The 18483-nt window shown below is 41.5% G+C and overlaps 1 protein-coding gene across 3 annotated transcripts in view; it reads left to right on the forward strand.

Annotated features, from left to right (window-relative positions):
- Positions 1 to 18483, forward strand: part of PTPRB (protein tyrosine phosphatase receptor type B) — a 120441-nt gene that overhangs the window by 64271 nt on the left and 37687 nt on the right. For all 3 annotated transcript variants that reach the window (XM_081589647.1, XM_081589648.1, XM_081589649.1), the window contains 6 exons: positions 621 to 884; positions 4825 to 5088; positions 5625 to 5888; positions 6703 to 6966; positions 10699 to 10968; positions 15034 to 15297. In XM_081589647.1, the coding sequence (XP_081445773.1) occupies positions 621 to 884; positions 4825 to 5088; positions 5625 to 5888; positions 6703 to 6966; positions 10699 to 10968; positions 15034 to 15297 (1590 nt within the window). The remainder of the gene's footprint in view (positions 1 to 620; positions 885 to 4824; positions 5089 to 5624; positions 5889 to 6702; positions 6967 to 10698; positions 10969 to 15033; positions 15298 to 18483) is intronic.

The following is an 18483-nucleotide window of genomic DNA, read 5'->3' on the forward strand; positions in this document are numbered from 1 at the left end:
CCTTATCTCCACAACAGGTCTTTGTGCCTGCAAGTCTGGTCTCCTGACTAGTTGCTTACGGAATAGATGTTCAAGTTTATTTCTCACCACTAGAGGGCAGGAAATGCTTTTCAAAGGGAAATACAACCCCTTCACCTGTGTTCATGATTAGACATCCCAGAAATAAATAACTTAATCACAAGAAGATTGAAGCTACCCAATGTCTAAGACTTTTAGAAAAGCCATTGTATCTTGAATACCTTTCCCCTCAAACTTCTATTCTTTATCAATGGGTTTGGATTCAAGCTCATACATTTACGATGTTAATGTTTGTTCCCTGTCCTACAAAGGGAACCTCTTGACACACTCACATAAAAATGCCTCCACTTAAAATACTCTGCAAACAGTCACACCATGAAAATTCAATAGCAGCATCCTTATATTGCTGAGGCATCCAAAAGACTTCTTGCATTTTCATTTTGGTTAGCCTTCTGAGGTAACATGAAATCCTTACACTCCCTTGACACTTCCTAGGTAATCAGATCTTCTGAGTCCACGCCGTTTGTGCTGACTGCAGTAAATGACTCACAATTTGACTGTGCTTTTCTTTTTAAATATTCTCCCCCTCTTTAAAATCCTAGTCCCTTCCAGTGTGAGTGGAGTAACGGTAAACAACTCTGGCCGCAGTGACTACCTCAGCATATCCTGGCTGCCGGCTCCTGGAGACGTGGACAACTACGTGGTGACACTCTCCCATGACGGCAGGGTGGTTCAGTCCCTCGTGATTGCCAAGTCTGTCGGTGAATGTTCCTTCAGCTCCCTCACCCCAGGCCGCCTCTACAACGTGACCATAACTACGAGGAGTGGCAAATATGAAAGTCATTCCTTCAGCCAAGAGCGGACAGGTGAGGCTTTCATGAGATACAGACTCTCTAAGAACCAGCTGCCGTCGTGGTTCAGGGCATCAGGCATGCATGTGTGTGTGCTAAGTCGCTTCAGTCACGTCCAACTCTTTGTGAGTCCATTGACTGTAGCCCACCAGGCTCCTCTGTCCATGGGATTCTCCAGACAAGAATACTGGCGTGGATTGACATGCCCTCTTCCAGGGGATCTTCCCTACCCAGGGATTGAACCCACATCTCTTATGTCTCCTGCACTGGCAGGTGGGTTCTTTACCACTAGCGCCACCTGGGAAGCTCCTCAGGACATCACAGATCTGCAGCAATTCTGTAAGGACGGGATTAAAGACTGCTGAGATCACAATGCTGTTATAGAGTCCTCATATTTTGACCCAACAAGTTCCTTATGTGAGCAGATGTTACCTTCAGAATAAGATGAACACAATTTTTGTGGCTAGAGTTCATAGTATATTTAAATATAGTAGCAAGTATTTCTGTTTAGGGAGTACTTTTCGGTTGCTAGACCCTGGCTTTATATATATTTACTAATTTAATCCTTATAAAGTCCTTATTGAGGTAGTTGTTATTATTCCCATCTTACAGGTTGTGATAAGTGTTGAACCAAAGTCCAAGGTAACTTGCCCAGTTGTTTAACTTGTTAAACAGCCAGGGCATTTCACATCTGGATTTTAAACTTCGTTCTGAATGACTCAAGAGCCTATAATGTTCTCTGTCCTGAAATTCTTCCTGAAATGTCTGTTGGTCAAGACCACTGTTCATCCTTTTTTAGATAAGGTGAAATCGTGAAACCTTATAGTTCCGAGGCTAGGAGCAAAATCTTAGCAAAGGCACTGAAGGCCTGGTCTTTAATGTGCTATAAAGAACTAAATTTAGACAGCTACCATTTTCCCAATTTACTTATACCTCCTGGGGCTTACATCTGTGATTACTGCTTAAGATGCTGTTAATGTTTTGTCAAATCTTTCCTGCTGAGCTATGGGTTGATATTTACATTTTAAAATGTCAATTTTCCATGAGTATCTGGGACAACTAATATCATTTAATGCCCCAGCACAAGATCTGGAGCCTAGTAGTAGGCACTCAGTGAATGTTTGATGAATGAGTAATCAGAAATCACTTAGACTGGAGGGTTTTACCCAGTGCTTCATTAGGTAGACTTTTGGAAAGTAGTACCCCCAAAATTTTCTGTGAAGTTGTTGGGGACAGGGGAAGTATATGCATTTCTTTGGAAAGAGAGTGGATGGCTTTTCATCAGAGTCTCACAATTTCTGTAACCTCAAAAAGTTAAGAACCACCAATTCACATTGTTGCAGCATGCTAGCATTGAAAGTGTCCGTAGAGTGGTCTAATTCCATGTCATTTGAGATAAAGCCCCAGAAAGAAACTGTGGCTTCCTAAAGGTCACATGGCTAACCAGTACCCAAGCTCAACCATACTCAAGGGCTATTTTCATTACATCATGTTCCCTCTGAAAGCACTAGTCAGGGATATAAAGAGATAGTCCTTACCCTCAAATGATTTAAAGTTTAATTATGCTGATAAGCACAATACTGTCTTAGGTCTGAAAAGCAGATTTCTATTTACAAAGCAGCCTCAGGTCAGCGTTTTATGTTGATTTAACTTGGAGCCTAAAAATTGCCAGAAATTAAAGGATATGTCATCCAGTCACTAACCCTTTTCTCTCCTTTGGTGTCCGTCCATGACTGTTCCCTGTCCACATGACTTTCATTTTGCAAGGTCTTGTGCTCAGATTGTTTTTAAATGCAAGAAAAGTGAGCCTTTATTCAAAGCACCCTTTTGATTCTTTACCAGCATGAACTTGGATTTGGCGCATGACTAATCAATGCAGACCATTGCCCCTGACAAATCAGTTTAACTGGAGTGTCGTGTCTGAGTTGTTGCCTTGTTGATTTTGGCTGATTGTCTCAAAGCCCTTTTCCTTTTCTAATGCTCTTGTTCTACATTTCTGGTCGTAATATCAGTATTTCTAATTCTGTACCATATCATCTCACCGTGCATCAAGGCAAGTCTCACAAATTACCCTCAGTTCCACCTGGAGAGCCCCTTATTGACTTAGCGTGGTATTCAGCCTAGTTTTTCTCCCTGGAAGAGTTGCTTTGTCTTCAGTAAATTGCCTGGATTATCAACCTTTCTTAGCCCATACAAACAGCGTCACTCTGGAATGTATTGTCTGTAAGTCTGTGATGACTAAATTCTAGCAACATGCTGATTGGTTCCAGGTAAACATCTTAGGGGAAAAAGCATACCTGCTCTTGCTGCATATCTGGAGTGTGATGTATTCCAATATAAAGCCCAGCACACATAAGCCAACAAAGGATAGTAGTGCAACTTGTAGGTGTGAGAAGCATCATGAAAACTATAGCTTAGATAGTAAAATATTAAAGTTTCTGGATCATTTCATGCTTGGGGAAACGTGGGAGAGAAAACCTGGACATAGACTTGGCATGTGATCAGAGCAGAAATCCCTTGACATACACCAAACACAGAGATTGCCCAGATCCAGAGAACATGGTGGCACTGAGATAGTTTAGCACCCTGGATCTGACTGAGTTCATATCTCTTCTCGATGCTCCTTCTCATTAATATTTATAAAATCCAGTTTTGCCAAATAGTAATTAATCTGGGACCTATTTTGAATTAAAATACAGTCCCAAATAAAATAATAGAATATCTGTGATATCATGCTCTAAATACAGAATTGGCTTATTTTACAGTGCTCCTGTTAACAAGCATTCATAGATTGATTGATCAATTGAGAGGAAAACTATAGGTTCATAGAATTGTTTATTTGTATAATTATGGGGAACGTCAGGTGAACAAAATTGAATTAATAATAATTCTTGGCTCAGGGTCCTATATGTCAGTTGCCACTTTGCCAGTTTTGTTTTTTAGGCATTTAATTTAACATAGACATTTAATTAATAATTTTTAATAATTATATATATACATCAGAAAGCACTACCCAGAACAAAAACTAGGGGCTTAATAATCCACATCAGATCATGAGATTCCCTCCTGACTAATCCATCCCACAATAGCCATCATCTTGACTCCTGTTTTTCTCTCTTGCCTTCCATGTTACAATTTTATTATTTATATAATCCTAAAATTATATTTTTTAAAATTTTCGGTTGTTTTGATATAAAATAAGTATTTTCATGCAATATGTAATCTTCTGGGACTTAAATTTTTTTCACTTAATATTAAATTCATCCATATTTTGTGTTTTGCTGTTAAGGACAAGAAATCCGGATTTTTGTGTTTTGAGTTAAGAAAAATTAATTATGACTTCCATATACTGTTTCACTGTGTTTATTTACCAGTTCATTCATTCAGTCTTCTGTGAATGAGCACCCTCTCTCACACTGGATTTTATCAGGTTTCTAAATTTTGTCAACCACATGAATGTAAAATGGTATTTTACCATGGCCCTAACTAGCATTTCCTTGATCACCAATGATGCTGAACATATTTTCATGTATCAATTACCACATGTCCTTCCTCTTCTTCCATTTTCTTTTGGATTGTTTATACTCATGTTGGTAACTTATTGTCATATATTGAGTTTCCCCTTGGAATTATTAACGTCATCGCCGTCATTCATATTAATCATCAGTTATTACATTTAATGTTCCATCTTGTACATGACACTTTGTATAGGCTAACAATAGGATTGGAATTCATTCATCAGGTTCTGTAAAAAAAGATCTATTTAATGACTCCAAATAGTGTAACCATCTTTCCTCTCCAGAAATTTGTTATCTGAAGGTCTAAGATTTTTTTCTTTTAAATGCACACAGTAAAAATCTACTCACTTTCCTTTATCATCTGAGACTGTCATCTGTGATCAATGGCTCCCTCAGAATCATTCTATATCTAGCTGTTATCTGTTCTCTTTTTTCAGTGCCTAACAAGGTCCAGGGAGTCAGTATCAGCAACTCGGCCAGGAGTGACTATTTAAAGGTATCCTGGGTACATGCCTCTGGAGACTTTGATCACTATGAAGTCACCATTAAAAACAAAAACAACTTCATTCAAACAAAAAGCATTCCCAAGTCTGAAAATGAGTGTATATTTGTTAAGCTAGTCCCTGGACGGTTGTACAGTGTTACTGTTAGTACAAAAAGTGGACAATATGAAGCCAGTGAACAAGGGAATGGAAGAACAAGTAAGTGGAAAGATTGCAAAATTTGATGGTTGGTTGGGACTTTAAAGGTCATTGAGTATATAATTTATCTGAACCTTGAATTTTATCTACTTACTGATCAGTAAATTATATTCCCAGTTAGTCTCACTTTGGAACTAACATCATTCAGCCAAGCCAGGACCTTGTAATCACAGAATATTTATTGACAGATAAAAGCAAGCATAGCGGACAAGCAGGAAGGCCAAATTTTGCATTTTTCTTCCCTGTCCTCCTGCATCATGCATTTAAAGTTCTAGACATCTTGTTTTATCTCATGATTGAGATCATAACTCATTTTATAATTATATTCTACCAACACTTAGCATATAAGATTTATGTAAGGAAAAAAAAATCACAATTTTAATAGTGGCTTCCAATTTTTCTTGTTTAATTATGTGTGAAGTTGCTGACGTGGTTTATTTGGGGAAGAGAGATGTTTGCCAGTTCTGTGAATGTGATTCATAAATTATTGTGGAGTAAACTCTAATCAGTCACTTTCTCAAAATGTCCTCTTGTAGTCCCAGAGGCTGTTAAGGATCTCACACTGCAGAACAGGAGCACCGAGGACCTTTGGGTGACATGGACACGAGCTGATGGGGATGTCGACCAGTACGAGATCCAGCTGCTCTTCAACGATATGAAAGTATTTCCTCCTTTTCACCTTGTCAGTACTGCAACTGAGTATCGATTCACCTCCCTCACACCAGGGCGCAAATATAAAATTCTTGTCTTGACGATTAGTGGAGATGTCCAGCAGTCAGCCTTCATTGAGGGCTTCACAGGTAATTGGAAATCTGGCTCTCGAACCTGACTAGATAGAGCGGTGTATTTAGCATGTTGGGTAGCCAAGCATTTTGGTTGAGGATTTGAAGGGTGAAGGGGTGAGGAAGGAGTGGCAAAAAAGGAGAAGTTTATCTCGATAGTGACAATGATGTTGTCCAAGCTGGTTTAACAAAACTGAAGTATGACGTAGGGAAGAAGAAAAAGTTTCTGAAAAAAAGCATTGAATTGATGTGAATAGCTGTTGCCTGCGAGTCATACAAATTAAGTAGAAATAACTGGGTGGGTTGGTTGGTCAGTCGGTTGGTTGCTTTTGTGTTCCTTCTTTGGAACTCTGTTGGGAGTGTTGCTATAACAGCTAACATTTATTAAGAGTTTACTGTGAACTGGACCCACAGAAAAGAACTTTATGTGTAAATTTTGTTCAGTCCTGACAATTTCATGGACTGGTTACTATTATTGTCACTGCTGTTTTTCTGATGAGGAAATGGAAACTTACAGGAGTTGAGTGATTTGCCTATAGTCCCACAGCTAGTAAATGAGGAAAGCAAGAATTGGACCAAGACAGTCTCACTAGCACCCTCTGTATAACTGGCATTCTTCATTTCCACTCACTGGCCTTAATGTCCCTCTAAATTTCCCCTATCAACTTCAGCTCAAGCAGAAAAGTAGGAGAAAAATGGTAGACTGATACCAATTTTTTCATATGTATTCTTTCAGTAGATGCCAAAAGGTAGGAAACATGAAAATTTGAGTTGAAAATTTCCACAACTCATTCTCTAAGTGATATTTTTTTAATTTACTGTCTTTTCTTAGTTCCTAGTGCGGTCAAAAATATTCACATTTCTCCCAGTGGGGCAACAGATAGCCTGACAGTGAACTGGACTCCTGGTGGGGGTGATGTGGATTCCTACGTGGTGTCAGCATTCAGGCAGAATCAAATGGTCGAGTCTCAGACTGTTCTCAAGCACGTCTCGGAGCACACGTTCCAGAGGCTGGAGGCTGGCGAGCAGTACCGGATCGTGATCGCTTCTGTCAGCGGGTCCCAGAAGAACCAGATCGATGCGCTTGGGCGGACAAGTAAGCATCCACCTGGAAAAGGGCCAGATAGTTCTCCAGGGCCATTCACAAATGGAAAATATCCAAATTCAAAACCACTAAATTTATACAATTCAATGTGGTTTCAAGAGTTTTTCTCATATTTTTTTCTTTGCATTTTCCTTTTTCAATAGAGATGTTCAAAGCAAATGAAAGGCAATTAGAAACCAAATCATATGAATAGATTTTTTCTCACTCAAGGAATATAAATAGCTGATTTTCTAACCTATGCATTTTTCAAAAGTTTAGTCCTTTCTATAAATTCTTTAAAGAAAAATACACTTATGTCATCTATTTCATTTGTGATAAATTAATAATATTCTGTCTATTTACATTAATGTATGATAAGTCACTTCAGTCATGTCCAACTCTTTGCAACTCCATGAACCATAGCCCGCCAGGCTCCTCTGTCCATGGGATTCTCAGGCAAGAATACTGGCGTGGGTTGCCATGTCCTCCTCCAGGGCATCTTCCTGACCCAGGAATTGAACCCATGTCTCTTACATCTCTTGCCTTGGCAGGCAGGTTCTTTACCACCTGGGAAGCCCATTTATTTATATATTCAGTTCAGTCACTCAGTCGTGTCCAACTCTTTGTGACTCCATGGGCTGCAGCACACCAGGCCTCCCTGTCATCACCAACTCCCAGAGCTTGCTCAAATTCATGTCCATTGAGTTGGTGATGCCATCCAACCATCTCATTCTCTGTCATCCCCTTCTCCTCCTGCCTTCAGTCTTTCCCAGCATCAGGGTTTTTCACATGAGTCAGTTCTTTGCATCAGGTGGCCAAAGTATTAGAGTTTCAGCTTCAGCATCAGTCTTTCCAATGAATATTCAGGACTGATTTCCTTTAGGATTGACTGGTTTGATCTCCCTGCAGTCCAGGGGACTCTCAAGAGTCTTCTCTAACACCACAGTTCAAAAGCATCAATTCTTTGGCACTCAGCTTTCTTTATAGTCCAACTCTCACATCCATACATAACTACTGGCAAAACCATAGCTTTGACCAGGCGGACCTTTGTCGGCAAAGTAATGTTTCTGCTTTTTAATATGCTGTCTAGGTTTATCATAGCTTTTCTTCCAAAGAGTAAGCATCTTTTAATTTCATGGTTGCAGTCACCATCTGCATTTATATTAATAACACTATTCATATAGTGCTTTCAAAACAAAAATAAGCTAGAAGCACCCTGTAAATACCAGGCATCTAAAATGATCCTTAGGGACTTTCCTGGTGGTCCGGTGTTTAAGACTTCACCTTCCAATGCAGGGGTGGAGATTTGATCCCTGGTCAGGGAACTAAGATCCCACATACTTCAGAGCCAAAAAACCAAAACATAAAACAGAAGCAATATTGTAACAAATTCAACAAAGACTTTTAAAATGGTCCTGCTGCTGCTAAGTCACTTCAGTCGTGTCCAACTCTGTGCAGCCCCACAGACGGCAGCCCACCAGTCCACAACAACAAAAAAAAATCTTAAAAAAAAATCATAAAATGATCTTTAGCCACACTACAAGGTAGAGATCATTATCTTCATTTTACAGATGAGGAAAGTAAGGCTTAGAAAGTTTATGAAACATTATCAAGGATACATGTAATAAGACCTAGAACTATAATTCAAATCTAAGTGTCTCTGACTCCAAACCTCATGGTCTCTCTACCATGACACAGTATGTGCTAGATATCTTCTACCCTCATGACCATTTATTTAGTTGTGGGGCCTGGGCCTCTGTACTGTGCCCTGCCTGTCTCTATTTCATATGTATCTCCAACTATATGTCAAGCACTATGTTAGAAAATGGGAACTTAACAGCAAGATAGAGCCCTTGACCAAAGAAGTCTACAATCTAGAGAAGGAAACAGAGAAGTGAAAAGGCAATTACAGTACAACACAATATTTGTTAAAATAAAAGTAAAAATGGGATATTATAGAAGCAAACAAAAAGAGTCAGGGGGACTTGCCTGGTGGTCCAATGGGTAAGACTCCATGCTCCCAACACAGAGGGCCTGGGTTCAATTCCTGGTCAGGGAACTAGATCCTACATGCCACTGCATGCCACAGCTAAAGATCCTGCATACTGCAACTAAGACCTGGCACAGCCAAATAAATAAATAAATGTTTAGGGAAAAAAAGAGTCAGGGAAGGCTTCCAGGAGACAGTAATATTTAAAAAGACACTAGGAAATCATCCTGGTGAAGTATATGTTGATATGGTTCAAGCAGAAAAGCGAAGGCCTGGAGGGAAGAGGATGCATGGCACATTTGAGGAGCTACACACCATTATTTCTAGAATAAAGATGTGAGCCATGTGGCCAAGTAGGCAGATGGACCTCATTGCCAAGGGCCTCACTGTTAAGGTTATAGAATTACAGAGAGCCATGAAGGGCCGTCAGCATTGTGTGCTATGAGAATCTGCCAAACACTGCAGTTTGGAGCAGTGGGTCATGAGGAAACTCTGGTCAAGAGACACTTGCAGAGCTGTGGGTGAGAAATGACAGTGTCCTAGGCTAGTGCAGTAGAGAAGGAGAGAAGTAGAGAGACCCAAGAGATGTAAGATTTAAGATGCAGGAAGGACAGGACTCATGCTTGACTATGTCGAAGGGTGAGGGGGACAAATCAAGTTTCTGACTTGGACCAAGAGATAGAAACAAAGAGCACCCAGGAGGTGGTGGAAGGGAGATGAGGAGTTCGATTTGGGCATCTTGAGGGCTGGGAGCCTGTGGAACATCCAGAGAGGAATGTCATTTGCAAAACTAGAAGAGAGACCTGAACTGAGTTTAAATCTGGGAGTCATCACCACATGGGTGACAATTCAAATCATGGAAGTGGATGAGATCTCTTGAGGAGATTGCGTAGAATGAGAAAAAATATAAGCATAGAGCCCTAAATATTATTAACAAACAATACTATCTGGCCTTTCACATCAGGAGCCGTAGGACAAAGACTGTTATATGCTAGTGCTTAGGTCAAGGCTTGAAGCTTTGACCTGAGTTAGTCTTGGGAAGGAAATCCCAAACTATATTCATTGAATGTAAGTTTGTTCAGCATTCTTCCACTTTGTAAATACTTAGATACATATCACTCTGCATATCTATTAGTGTCACTCTCACTAATTTTTCTACTTGTTTAACTTCAAGATCCTTTCTAAATCAGAGGGGGAAAAATAGAGAATCTAAGCAGTGTTCATTGGAAGGACTGATGTTGAAGCTGAAACTCTAATACTTTGGCCACCTCATGCGAAGAGTTAATTCATTGGAAAAGACCCTGATGCTGGGAAGGATTGGGGGCAGGAGGAGAAGGGGACAACAGAGGATGAGATGGTTGGATGGCATCACCAACTCTATGGACATGGGTTTGGGTAAACTCGGGGAGTTGGTGATGGACAGGGAGGCCTGGCGTGCTGCGATTCAGGGGGTTGCAAAGAGTCGGACACGACTGAGCGACTGAACTGAACCGAAGTGAACTGAAGCAGTTATATGGATAATTCAGGTCAAGAAATACTGGGTTGGCCCCAAAAGTCCATTCCATAGGGTGTTACAGAAAAATCGGAACAAGCTTTTTGGCCAGACCAATACTTTCTCCGAAGGGCACATGAAGAGTGTCAATGCAGCCATGAGGCATTATCTTCCATCTGCAGTTGATTTAGGGAAGTTTTTCTCAATTGATTACTTTGTCCTAAGTGATGGAACCTGCTTCTCTCTTTTTTTTTTTTTGCAGTCCCAGCGTCTGTCCAGGGAATAACTGCAGACAATGCATACAGTAGTCATTCCTTAATAGTAAGTTGGCAAAAAGCTGTTGGCGTGGCAGAAAGATATGATATCCTACTTCTGAGTGAAAATGGGATCCTCCTAAGTAACACATCAGAGGCAGCCACCACGAAGCAGCACAAGTTTGAAGACCTAACGCCAGGAAAGAAATACAAGATACAGATCTTAACCGTCAGCGGAGGCCTCTTTAGCAAGGAAGCCCAAACAGAAGGCCGAACAGGTAATTCGCCCTGCTTACTGTTTTGTGCAAGATACATCCTTGTCTGCCATTCCTTAAGAACCGCAGACTCAAAGGGGTGAAGTAACATTGGGAGATGAAGTCTATTTCTTGACACAGCAGGAACATTCACGGTGACCTGCCACTTCCACGCCAGCTGGCCTGTTCACCCAGCTCCCCACACTCCGATTCAAGATTCTTCATCCAAACTGACTCTGTTCATTTCTTGTTGTTGCTGTAGTATATTGTCATTAACTTTGTAGCTCAAACAACACAAATTTATCATCTTACAGTTCTGTAGATGAAAATCGGAAAATAAACCTCATGGCATTAAAATCAAGGTGTCAGGTCACAGAAGGGCTGTGTTTCTATTCTAGAGACTTTATGGGGAGAATCTATTCCTTGCCTTTTCAGTTCTAGAGGTCACTCACATTTCTTCCAGGAGTGACTTCACTCCAACTTCTCTGCTCTTCCACCTCCTTCTTCCAACTTTTATGGACTCTTGTGATTCCGTTGGTCACCACCTGGACAATCCTGAATAATCTTGTCACCTCAAGATCCTTGACTCAATCACACTTGCAAAGTCCATTTTGCCACAGAAAGTAACATATTCACAGGTTCTGGAGATCAGGACGTGGATGTCTTTGGGGGCCATTATTCAGACAGCACCACTGGTCTAATGATTATTTATTAAGTACGTAGGTCTGAAAGGACTTTCCTGGTAGCTCAGAGGGTAAAGAACCTGCCTGCAATGCAGGAGAGCTGGGTTCGATCCCTGAGTTGGGAAGATCCCCTGGAGAAGGGAACGGCTACCCACTCTAGTATCCTTACCTGAAGAATCCCATGGATAGAGGACCCTGGTGGGCTACAGTCCATGGGTTCACAAAGAGTCGAACATGACTGAGCAGCTGTATGTGTTGCTAAGTCACTTCAGTCATGTCCGACTCTTTGCGCCCCCTTGGGATGTAGCCTACCAGGGTCCTCTGTCCATGGGATTCACCAGCCAAGAATACTGGAATGGGTTGCCATATTCCTCTCCAGGGGATCTTCCCAATCCAGAGATCAAACCCACATCTCTTAAGTTTCCTGCATTGGCAGGCGGGTTCTTTACCACTAACGCCACCTGGGAAGACAGGCGACTGAACAGCTAACACACACTTTCACTAGGTCTGAAAGGGTTTGATGTTGATAGCAACATAAATTAGGTATGCTTCTCATCCTGAAAGAGGTGACTGACACTTGGGAGAGACAGACATGTGGACAAATAATGACAATACGTTGTGATAAAGTCTGTATATGAGACAGGAAGGTCCAGCACCAATGGGAACATGGAGGAGATGGCATTGGGAAGTCTTAAAAGTGACTTTTCAGTACTGTCATGAAGGATGAAACGATTATCCACATGGAGAAAAGCCAGAAGGACACCGGCCTAGACAGATGACTGTGTGCCAACACAGGGAGGTGTGAGAGGAGCAGTGAGGTTTTGTGATAACTGAAGTGTGTCTTATATGGTGGAGACATGAAGCTGGAAAGGTAGGCTGGGGCCAGATTAGAGAGTGCCTGGTGTGCCTCCCTCAGGAATTTATGTTTCATCTTATAAAATAAAGAAGATAATAAAAGTTTTTCAGCGAGAGAGTGAATGTTTTGTAGTAAAAACGTGTACTTTAAAAAAAAGATAAATCAAATGGCAGTGGGGAATAGCTTGAATGGAGGAGAGACCAGAGGTGAGAAGACCAGTTCATTAATGCATTTGTTATGAAGCACTTACTGTGTGTGTGAGGCACTATTTAAATGTTGGATACACAGAAATGAATAAAACAAAACCTCATGGTCATGAAGCTTATATTCTAGCAGAGGAGAAAGGCAATAAACAAAGAGGTAAGAAATAGAATAGGATACTTGTGGACACAGCGGGGGAAGGAGAGGGTAGGACAAATTGAGAAAGTAGCATTGACATATATATACTATCATGTGTATATATATCATGATATATATACACTATCAGGTGTAAAACAGATAGCTAGTGGGAAGCTGCTGTATAACACAGGGAGTCCAGCTTGGTGCTCCGTGATGACTTAGAAGAGCGAAATGAGAAGGGAAGGGAGACTCAAGGGGAGGGTATATTACTTATAATTATATATATATATATGTATATAATTTGCATTGTTGTATGGCAGAAACCAACACAACATTATAAAGTAATTATCCTCTAAAAACTAAAAGAAAAATATATAGTAGGTTTGATGGTAATGAATACTTAGGAGAGAACTACCCTGGTAGCTCAGCTGGTAAAGAATCCACCTGCAATGCAGGAGACCCCAGTTCGATTCCTGGGTTGGGAAGATCCCCTGGAGAAGGGATAGGCTACCCACTCCAGTATTCTTGGGCTTCCCTGGTGGCTCAGCTGATAAAGAATCCACCTGCAATGCAGGAGACCTGGGTTCGATCCCTGAGTTGGGAAGACCCCCTGGAGAAGGAAATGGCTACCCACTCCAGTATTCTGGCCTGGAGAATTCCATACTCTGAATAGTCCATGGGGTCACAAAGAGTCGGACATGACTAAGCGACTTTCACTTTTCACTGAGGAGAAAATTAAAGCAGGAAAGTGGGTTAGCAAGTGTTAGAAGCTTAACATTTTAGATAGTACAGTCCTGAAAGGTTTTGTTGAAAGGGTAACAGTTGAGTAAAAATTAAAAAAAAAAAAAAATTTGAGAAAGAGGATGATATAGACATTTGGGGAAGAGTATCCCCAAGTAGCGCCACCTGGGCTTCCCAAGTGGTGCTAGAGGTAAAGAACCCACCTGCCAATGCAAGTTAGATGTAAGAGACACCGGTTTGATCCCTTAGTTGGGAAGATCCCCTGGAGAAGGGAATGGTAATCCACTCCAGAAAAGTGAGCTGGGGATAAAGACTGGGATAAAAATTCTATTTAAATTCTCCATGTTTTAGTCTGTTCAGGATTCTGTACTGAGAATACCATAAACCAAATGGTTTAAACAACAGACATTAATGCTCACAGTTCTGGAGGCTGGAAGGTCGGTGTCTGGTGAGGGCCCAGTTCCTGGCTTACGGAGGACACCTCCTCACTGTGTCCTCACGTGGCGGGCAGGACAAGAGCACCCTCTGTGGTCTCTTTCATAAGGCACTGATCCCACTCACAAGGTCTCCACCCTTAAGATCTAATTATCTCCCACTGGCTACACCTGCTAGGTTTCAACGTATGAATTTGGTGGGGGGAGGGAGGAGCACAAACTTGCAGACCATAGCAATCTATAAAGTGACTGGGATTGATTGCTGAGCTAATATTAGGGATTATGAAGGGGTCAGAGGATGATACCATGGGAAATACCAACTTTTAAGGATCTGGCATAAGGACAGGGGAAAAGCAAAAGAGCTGGAGAAAGTGTTCGGAGTGGAGAACCCAAGAGAAACTGAGACAGATGTCCTGTCTTATCTCCACTGGCATCTTAAGACTTCTTGGGTATCAGGCAGCATCTGTGCCAACAGTCTGGAAGCAGCTGTGTCTGGTGGCACTTGGTCACCTTGCCAGCAGGTAGCATGGAAGGGCAAAGGGGTTGCAAAATCCTAATGTAAATCTTTTTTTTATATATATAGTTTTGGCTTTTCCTCTTCCTTCTCTTTCCCATTGTTGTTCAGTCACGTCCAACTCTTTGTGACCTCATGGACTGTAGCACACCAGGCTCCTCTGTCCTCCACTATCTCTATATCTCTGATCTAGCTCTTAGTATTGGAAAAACATTTAGTTACACAGGTCAGACTAACATTTATTTTATATGCAAAAAATGTCTTTGAATATAGTATTCCATTAGTGGTTTTTTTCCTGTTCTCTTGAGGTTTTGTTTTTTAACATTAACAGTTCCAACATCAATAATTCACAATATTCAGATTTATTTGCTTTGCGGTCTCCATGAAGTCAAGTACTTTCAAAAGCAGGGACCACATGTTTTGAACTTCTTGTTGGAGTGTGGTCATCCAGGCATCAATCTGGGGCTGTGTCAGAAATGTGCCAAAACTCAGTCTCACTCTCTTGCTTCCTGATTTTTCCAGTCCCAGCAGCTGTCACCAATCTGAGGATCACAGAGAACTCCACCCGACACCTGTCCTTTAGCTGGACCCCCTCAGAAGGGGAGCTCAACTCCTACAACATCTTTCTGTACAACCCAGATCGAACTCTTAAGGATCGAGCTCAAGTTGACCCGCAAGTCCAGAGCTTCTCCTTCCAGAACTTGCTACAAGGTCGAATGTACAGAATGGTGATTGTAACTCACAGTGGGGAGCTGTCGAATGAGTCTTTCATATTTGGGAGAACGGGTAAGACCTGGACTCAAACTGTAATGAACAGCAGGGAAATTGTCACAGTACTCACTGGCTTTTCCTTGATTTGATTTTAGTTTCCTACTCTACCCAGGGTGTAGCTTTATATGAAATTTGTGACCTTTATATGAAATTCCTGACCCTAAAGCAGACATTTGATTTATATGTCAAAATAGTTCCTGCATTTGTTTCTGCTTTGTTTCCACTGTGTGTTTACCTGATAAGAGTTTGGTAGAAAAATGAATCTGGCTCCTCCACTTGCCAGCAAACCACTACAAGTGGGTTATAACACATTGGGTTCAATTCAAACTGTGCCTTTCAGCTTTGTACAAGAAACAGATGGAGTGGAGAGCAGGTGCAAAGGAGGGCAGCTACAAATGGGACAAAAAGCAATGACCTCTGGGAATCAGAAACACAGCACTAGATGCAGTGAACACAAGAGTTCCAGGAAAATGCAAAACAAGCATCTCTGGGTTTCACATAAGAAGCTGAATCTACTATTTCTCCATTGTTGTCGTTTAGTTACTCAGTCATGTCCGACTCTTTGTGACTCCATGGACCGCAGCATACCTGGCTTCCCTGTCCTTCACCATCTCCTGGAGCTTGTTCAAACTCATGTCCATCGAGTTGGTGATGCCATCCAGCCATCTCATCCTCTGTTGTCCCCCTTCTCCTCCTTCCTTCAATCTTTCCCAGCATCGGGGTCTTTTCTAATGACTTGGCTGTTTGCATCAGGTGGCCAAAGTACTGGAGCTTCAGCTTCAGCATCAGTCCTTCCAAAGAATATTCAGGATTGGTTTCCTTTACGATTGACTGGTTGGATCTCCTTGCAGTCCAAGGGACTCTCAAGTGTCTTCTCCAACACCACAGTTCAAAAGCATCAATTCTTCCATGCTCAGCCTTCTTTATGGTCCAACTCACATCCATACATGACTACTGGAAAAACCGCAGCTTTGACTATACTGATCTTTGTCAGCAAAGTAATGTATCTACTTTTTAATATGCTGTCTAGGTTTGTCACAGCTTTTCTTCAAAGAAGCAAGCATCTTTTAATTTTATGGATGCAGGCACCATCTGCAGTGATTTTGGAGCCCAAGAAAATAAAGTCACTGTCACTGTTTCCATTGTTTCCACATCTATTTGCCATGAAGTGATGGGACCGGATGCCATGATCTTAGTTTTTTGAATGCTGAGTTTTAAACCAGCTTTTTCACTCTCCTCTTTCACCTTCATGAAGAGGCTCTTTCGTTCCTCTTCATTTTCTGTCATAAGGGTGGTGTCATCTGCATAGCTGAGATTATTGATATTTCTCCCAGCAATCTTGATTCCAGCTTGTGCTTCATCCAGCCTGGCATTTCACATGAAGTACTCTGCATAGAAGTTAAATAAGCAAGGTGACAATATACAGCCTTGACATACTCCTTTCCCAATTTGGAACCAGTCCATTGTCCCATGTCTGGTTCTAACTGTTGCTTCTTAACCTGCATACGGGTTTCACTGGAGGCACGTAAGGTTGTCTGGTATTCCTATCTCTTTAAGAATTTTCCACAGTTTGTTGTGATCCACATAGTCAAAGGCTTTAGCGTAATCAATGAAGCAGCAGTAGATTTTCTGGAATTCTCTTGCTTTTTCTATGATCTAGTAGATGTTGGCAATTTGATCTCTGGTTCCTCTGCCTTTTCTAAATCCACCTTGAACATGTGGAAGTTCACGGTTCACATATTGTTGAATGTTGAAGCCTAGCTTGGAGAATTTTGAGCATTACTTTGTTGGCATGTGAAATGAGTGCAATTGTGCGATAGTTTGAACATTCTTTGGCATTGCTCTTTTGGGGATTGGAATGAAAACTGACCTTTTCCAGTCCTGTGGCCACTGATGAATTTTCCAAATTTGCTGACATATTGAGTGCAGCACTTTCACAGCATCATCTTTTAGGATTTGAAATAGCTCAGCTGGAACTCCATCACCTCCACTAGCTTTGTTCATAGTGATGATTCGTAAGGCCCACTTGACTTTGCACTCCAAGATGTTTGGCTGTAGGTGAGTGATCACACCATCATGGTTATCTGAGTCATTAAGATCTTTTTTGTATAGTTCTTGCTACCTCTTTTGAGTCTATTATCTGATTTTTCTAGTCAACTCTCATTCTCAATTGATAATCGTTTTTCAGCACTCTTGTGTGCCAGGCACTGAGCTCACTTCTGGACTAGGACAGCGGACAAGACTTACATGGGTCCCTGACTTCACAGGGGTCTTCATTACCAAAGAGGGAGAAGGGGCAGGGTGGAAGATTTTAAAGGAAGATGATTTTGGAATGCCTTCAATCCTCTGAAGGAAATATGCAGGACATTGTGATGGAGAGTGACTTGGCAAGACTAGACTTAGAGACCACTTTACACAGAGAAGGCTTCCAGCTGAGACCTCAAGGTGGGAGGAACCATAGGAAGAGCACATTCTAGGCACTCAACAGGATTTCTCAGTTTGTCTTCTGAGGGAATGAAGAAGAGCAGCAGGAACTTCCTGGTGGTCCAGTGGTTAGCAATCTTCCTGCCCGTGAAGAGGACATAGGTTCGATCCCTGGTCTGGGAAGATTCCACATGCCACGGGCCAACTGAACCCATGCACCACAACTACTGAGCCCACACACCCTAGAGCCAGTGCTCTGCAACAAGAGAAGCCGCTGCCATGAGAAACCCAAGCACTGCAGAGAAAGTACATGTATAGCGACAAAGACCCACCATAGCCAAAAATAAATAAACAAATAAAGAATTGTTAAAAAATAGCAGCAGATGAGCCATAAGTAGAATTGCCTTAGGTGTTACTGTTTTCAGGGCCATCTGCCTATGCACATGTTCCCTGATCTGCCCATTAATGTTTAAAGATCCTCCAAAAAGGAACAACAGTCTTCACTCTCCAAGGAATCATGAAACTTACATACCCATGGGACAGGTACCAGTCTGACTAACTTATACTGTGGTAGAAATGACTGTCGACACTTCTTTTCCCAATTGAGGTTCTGTCAGTGTAGGTTTTTGGGAAGAAAGAACTAAGAGCCTAAAAGAGGATGGAGAGGAAGTAAAGTGGCCCAGAGAAGGGTATTGGGATGGTGGCCATGAGTAAGATAAGTCAGACTAGAAGAGGCAGGAACCTTTTATGAATACTTTCAGGGTTTTTGGTAAGCTA

The sequence above is a fragment of the Giraffa tippelskirchi genome, chromosome 4, assembly GCF_054371585.1.
Source record: "Giraffa tippelskirchi isolate mGirTip1 chromosome 4, T2T-mGirTip1v1.2.pri, whole genome shotgun sequence".
Lineage (NCBI taxonomy): Eukaryota > Metazoa > Chordata > Mammalia > Artiodactyla > Giraffidae > Giraffa > Giraffa tippelskirchi.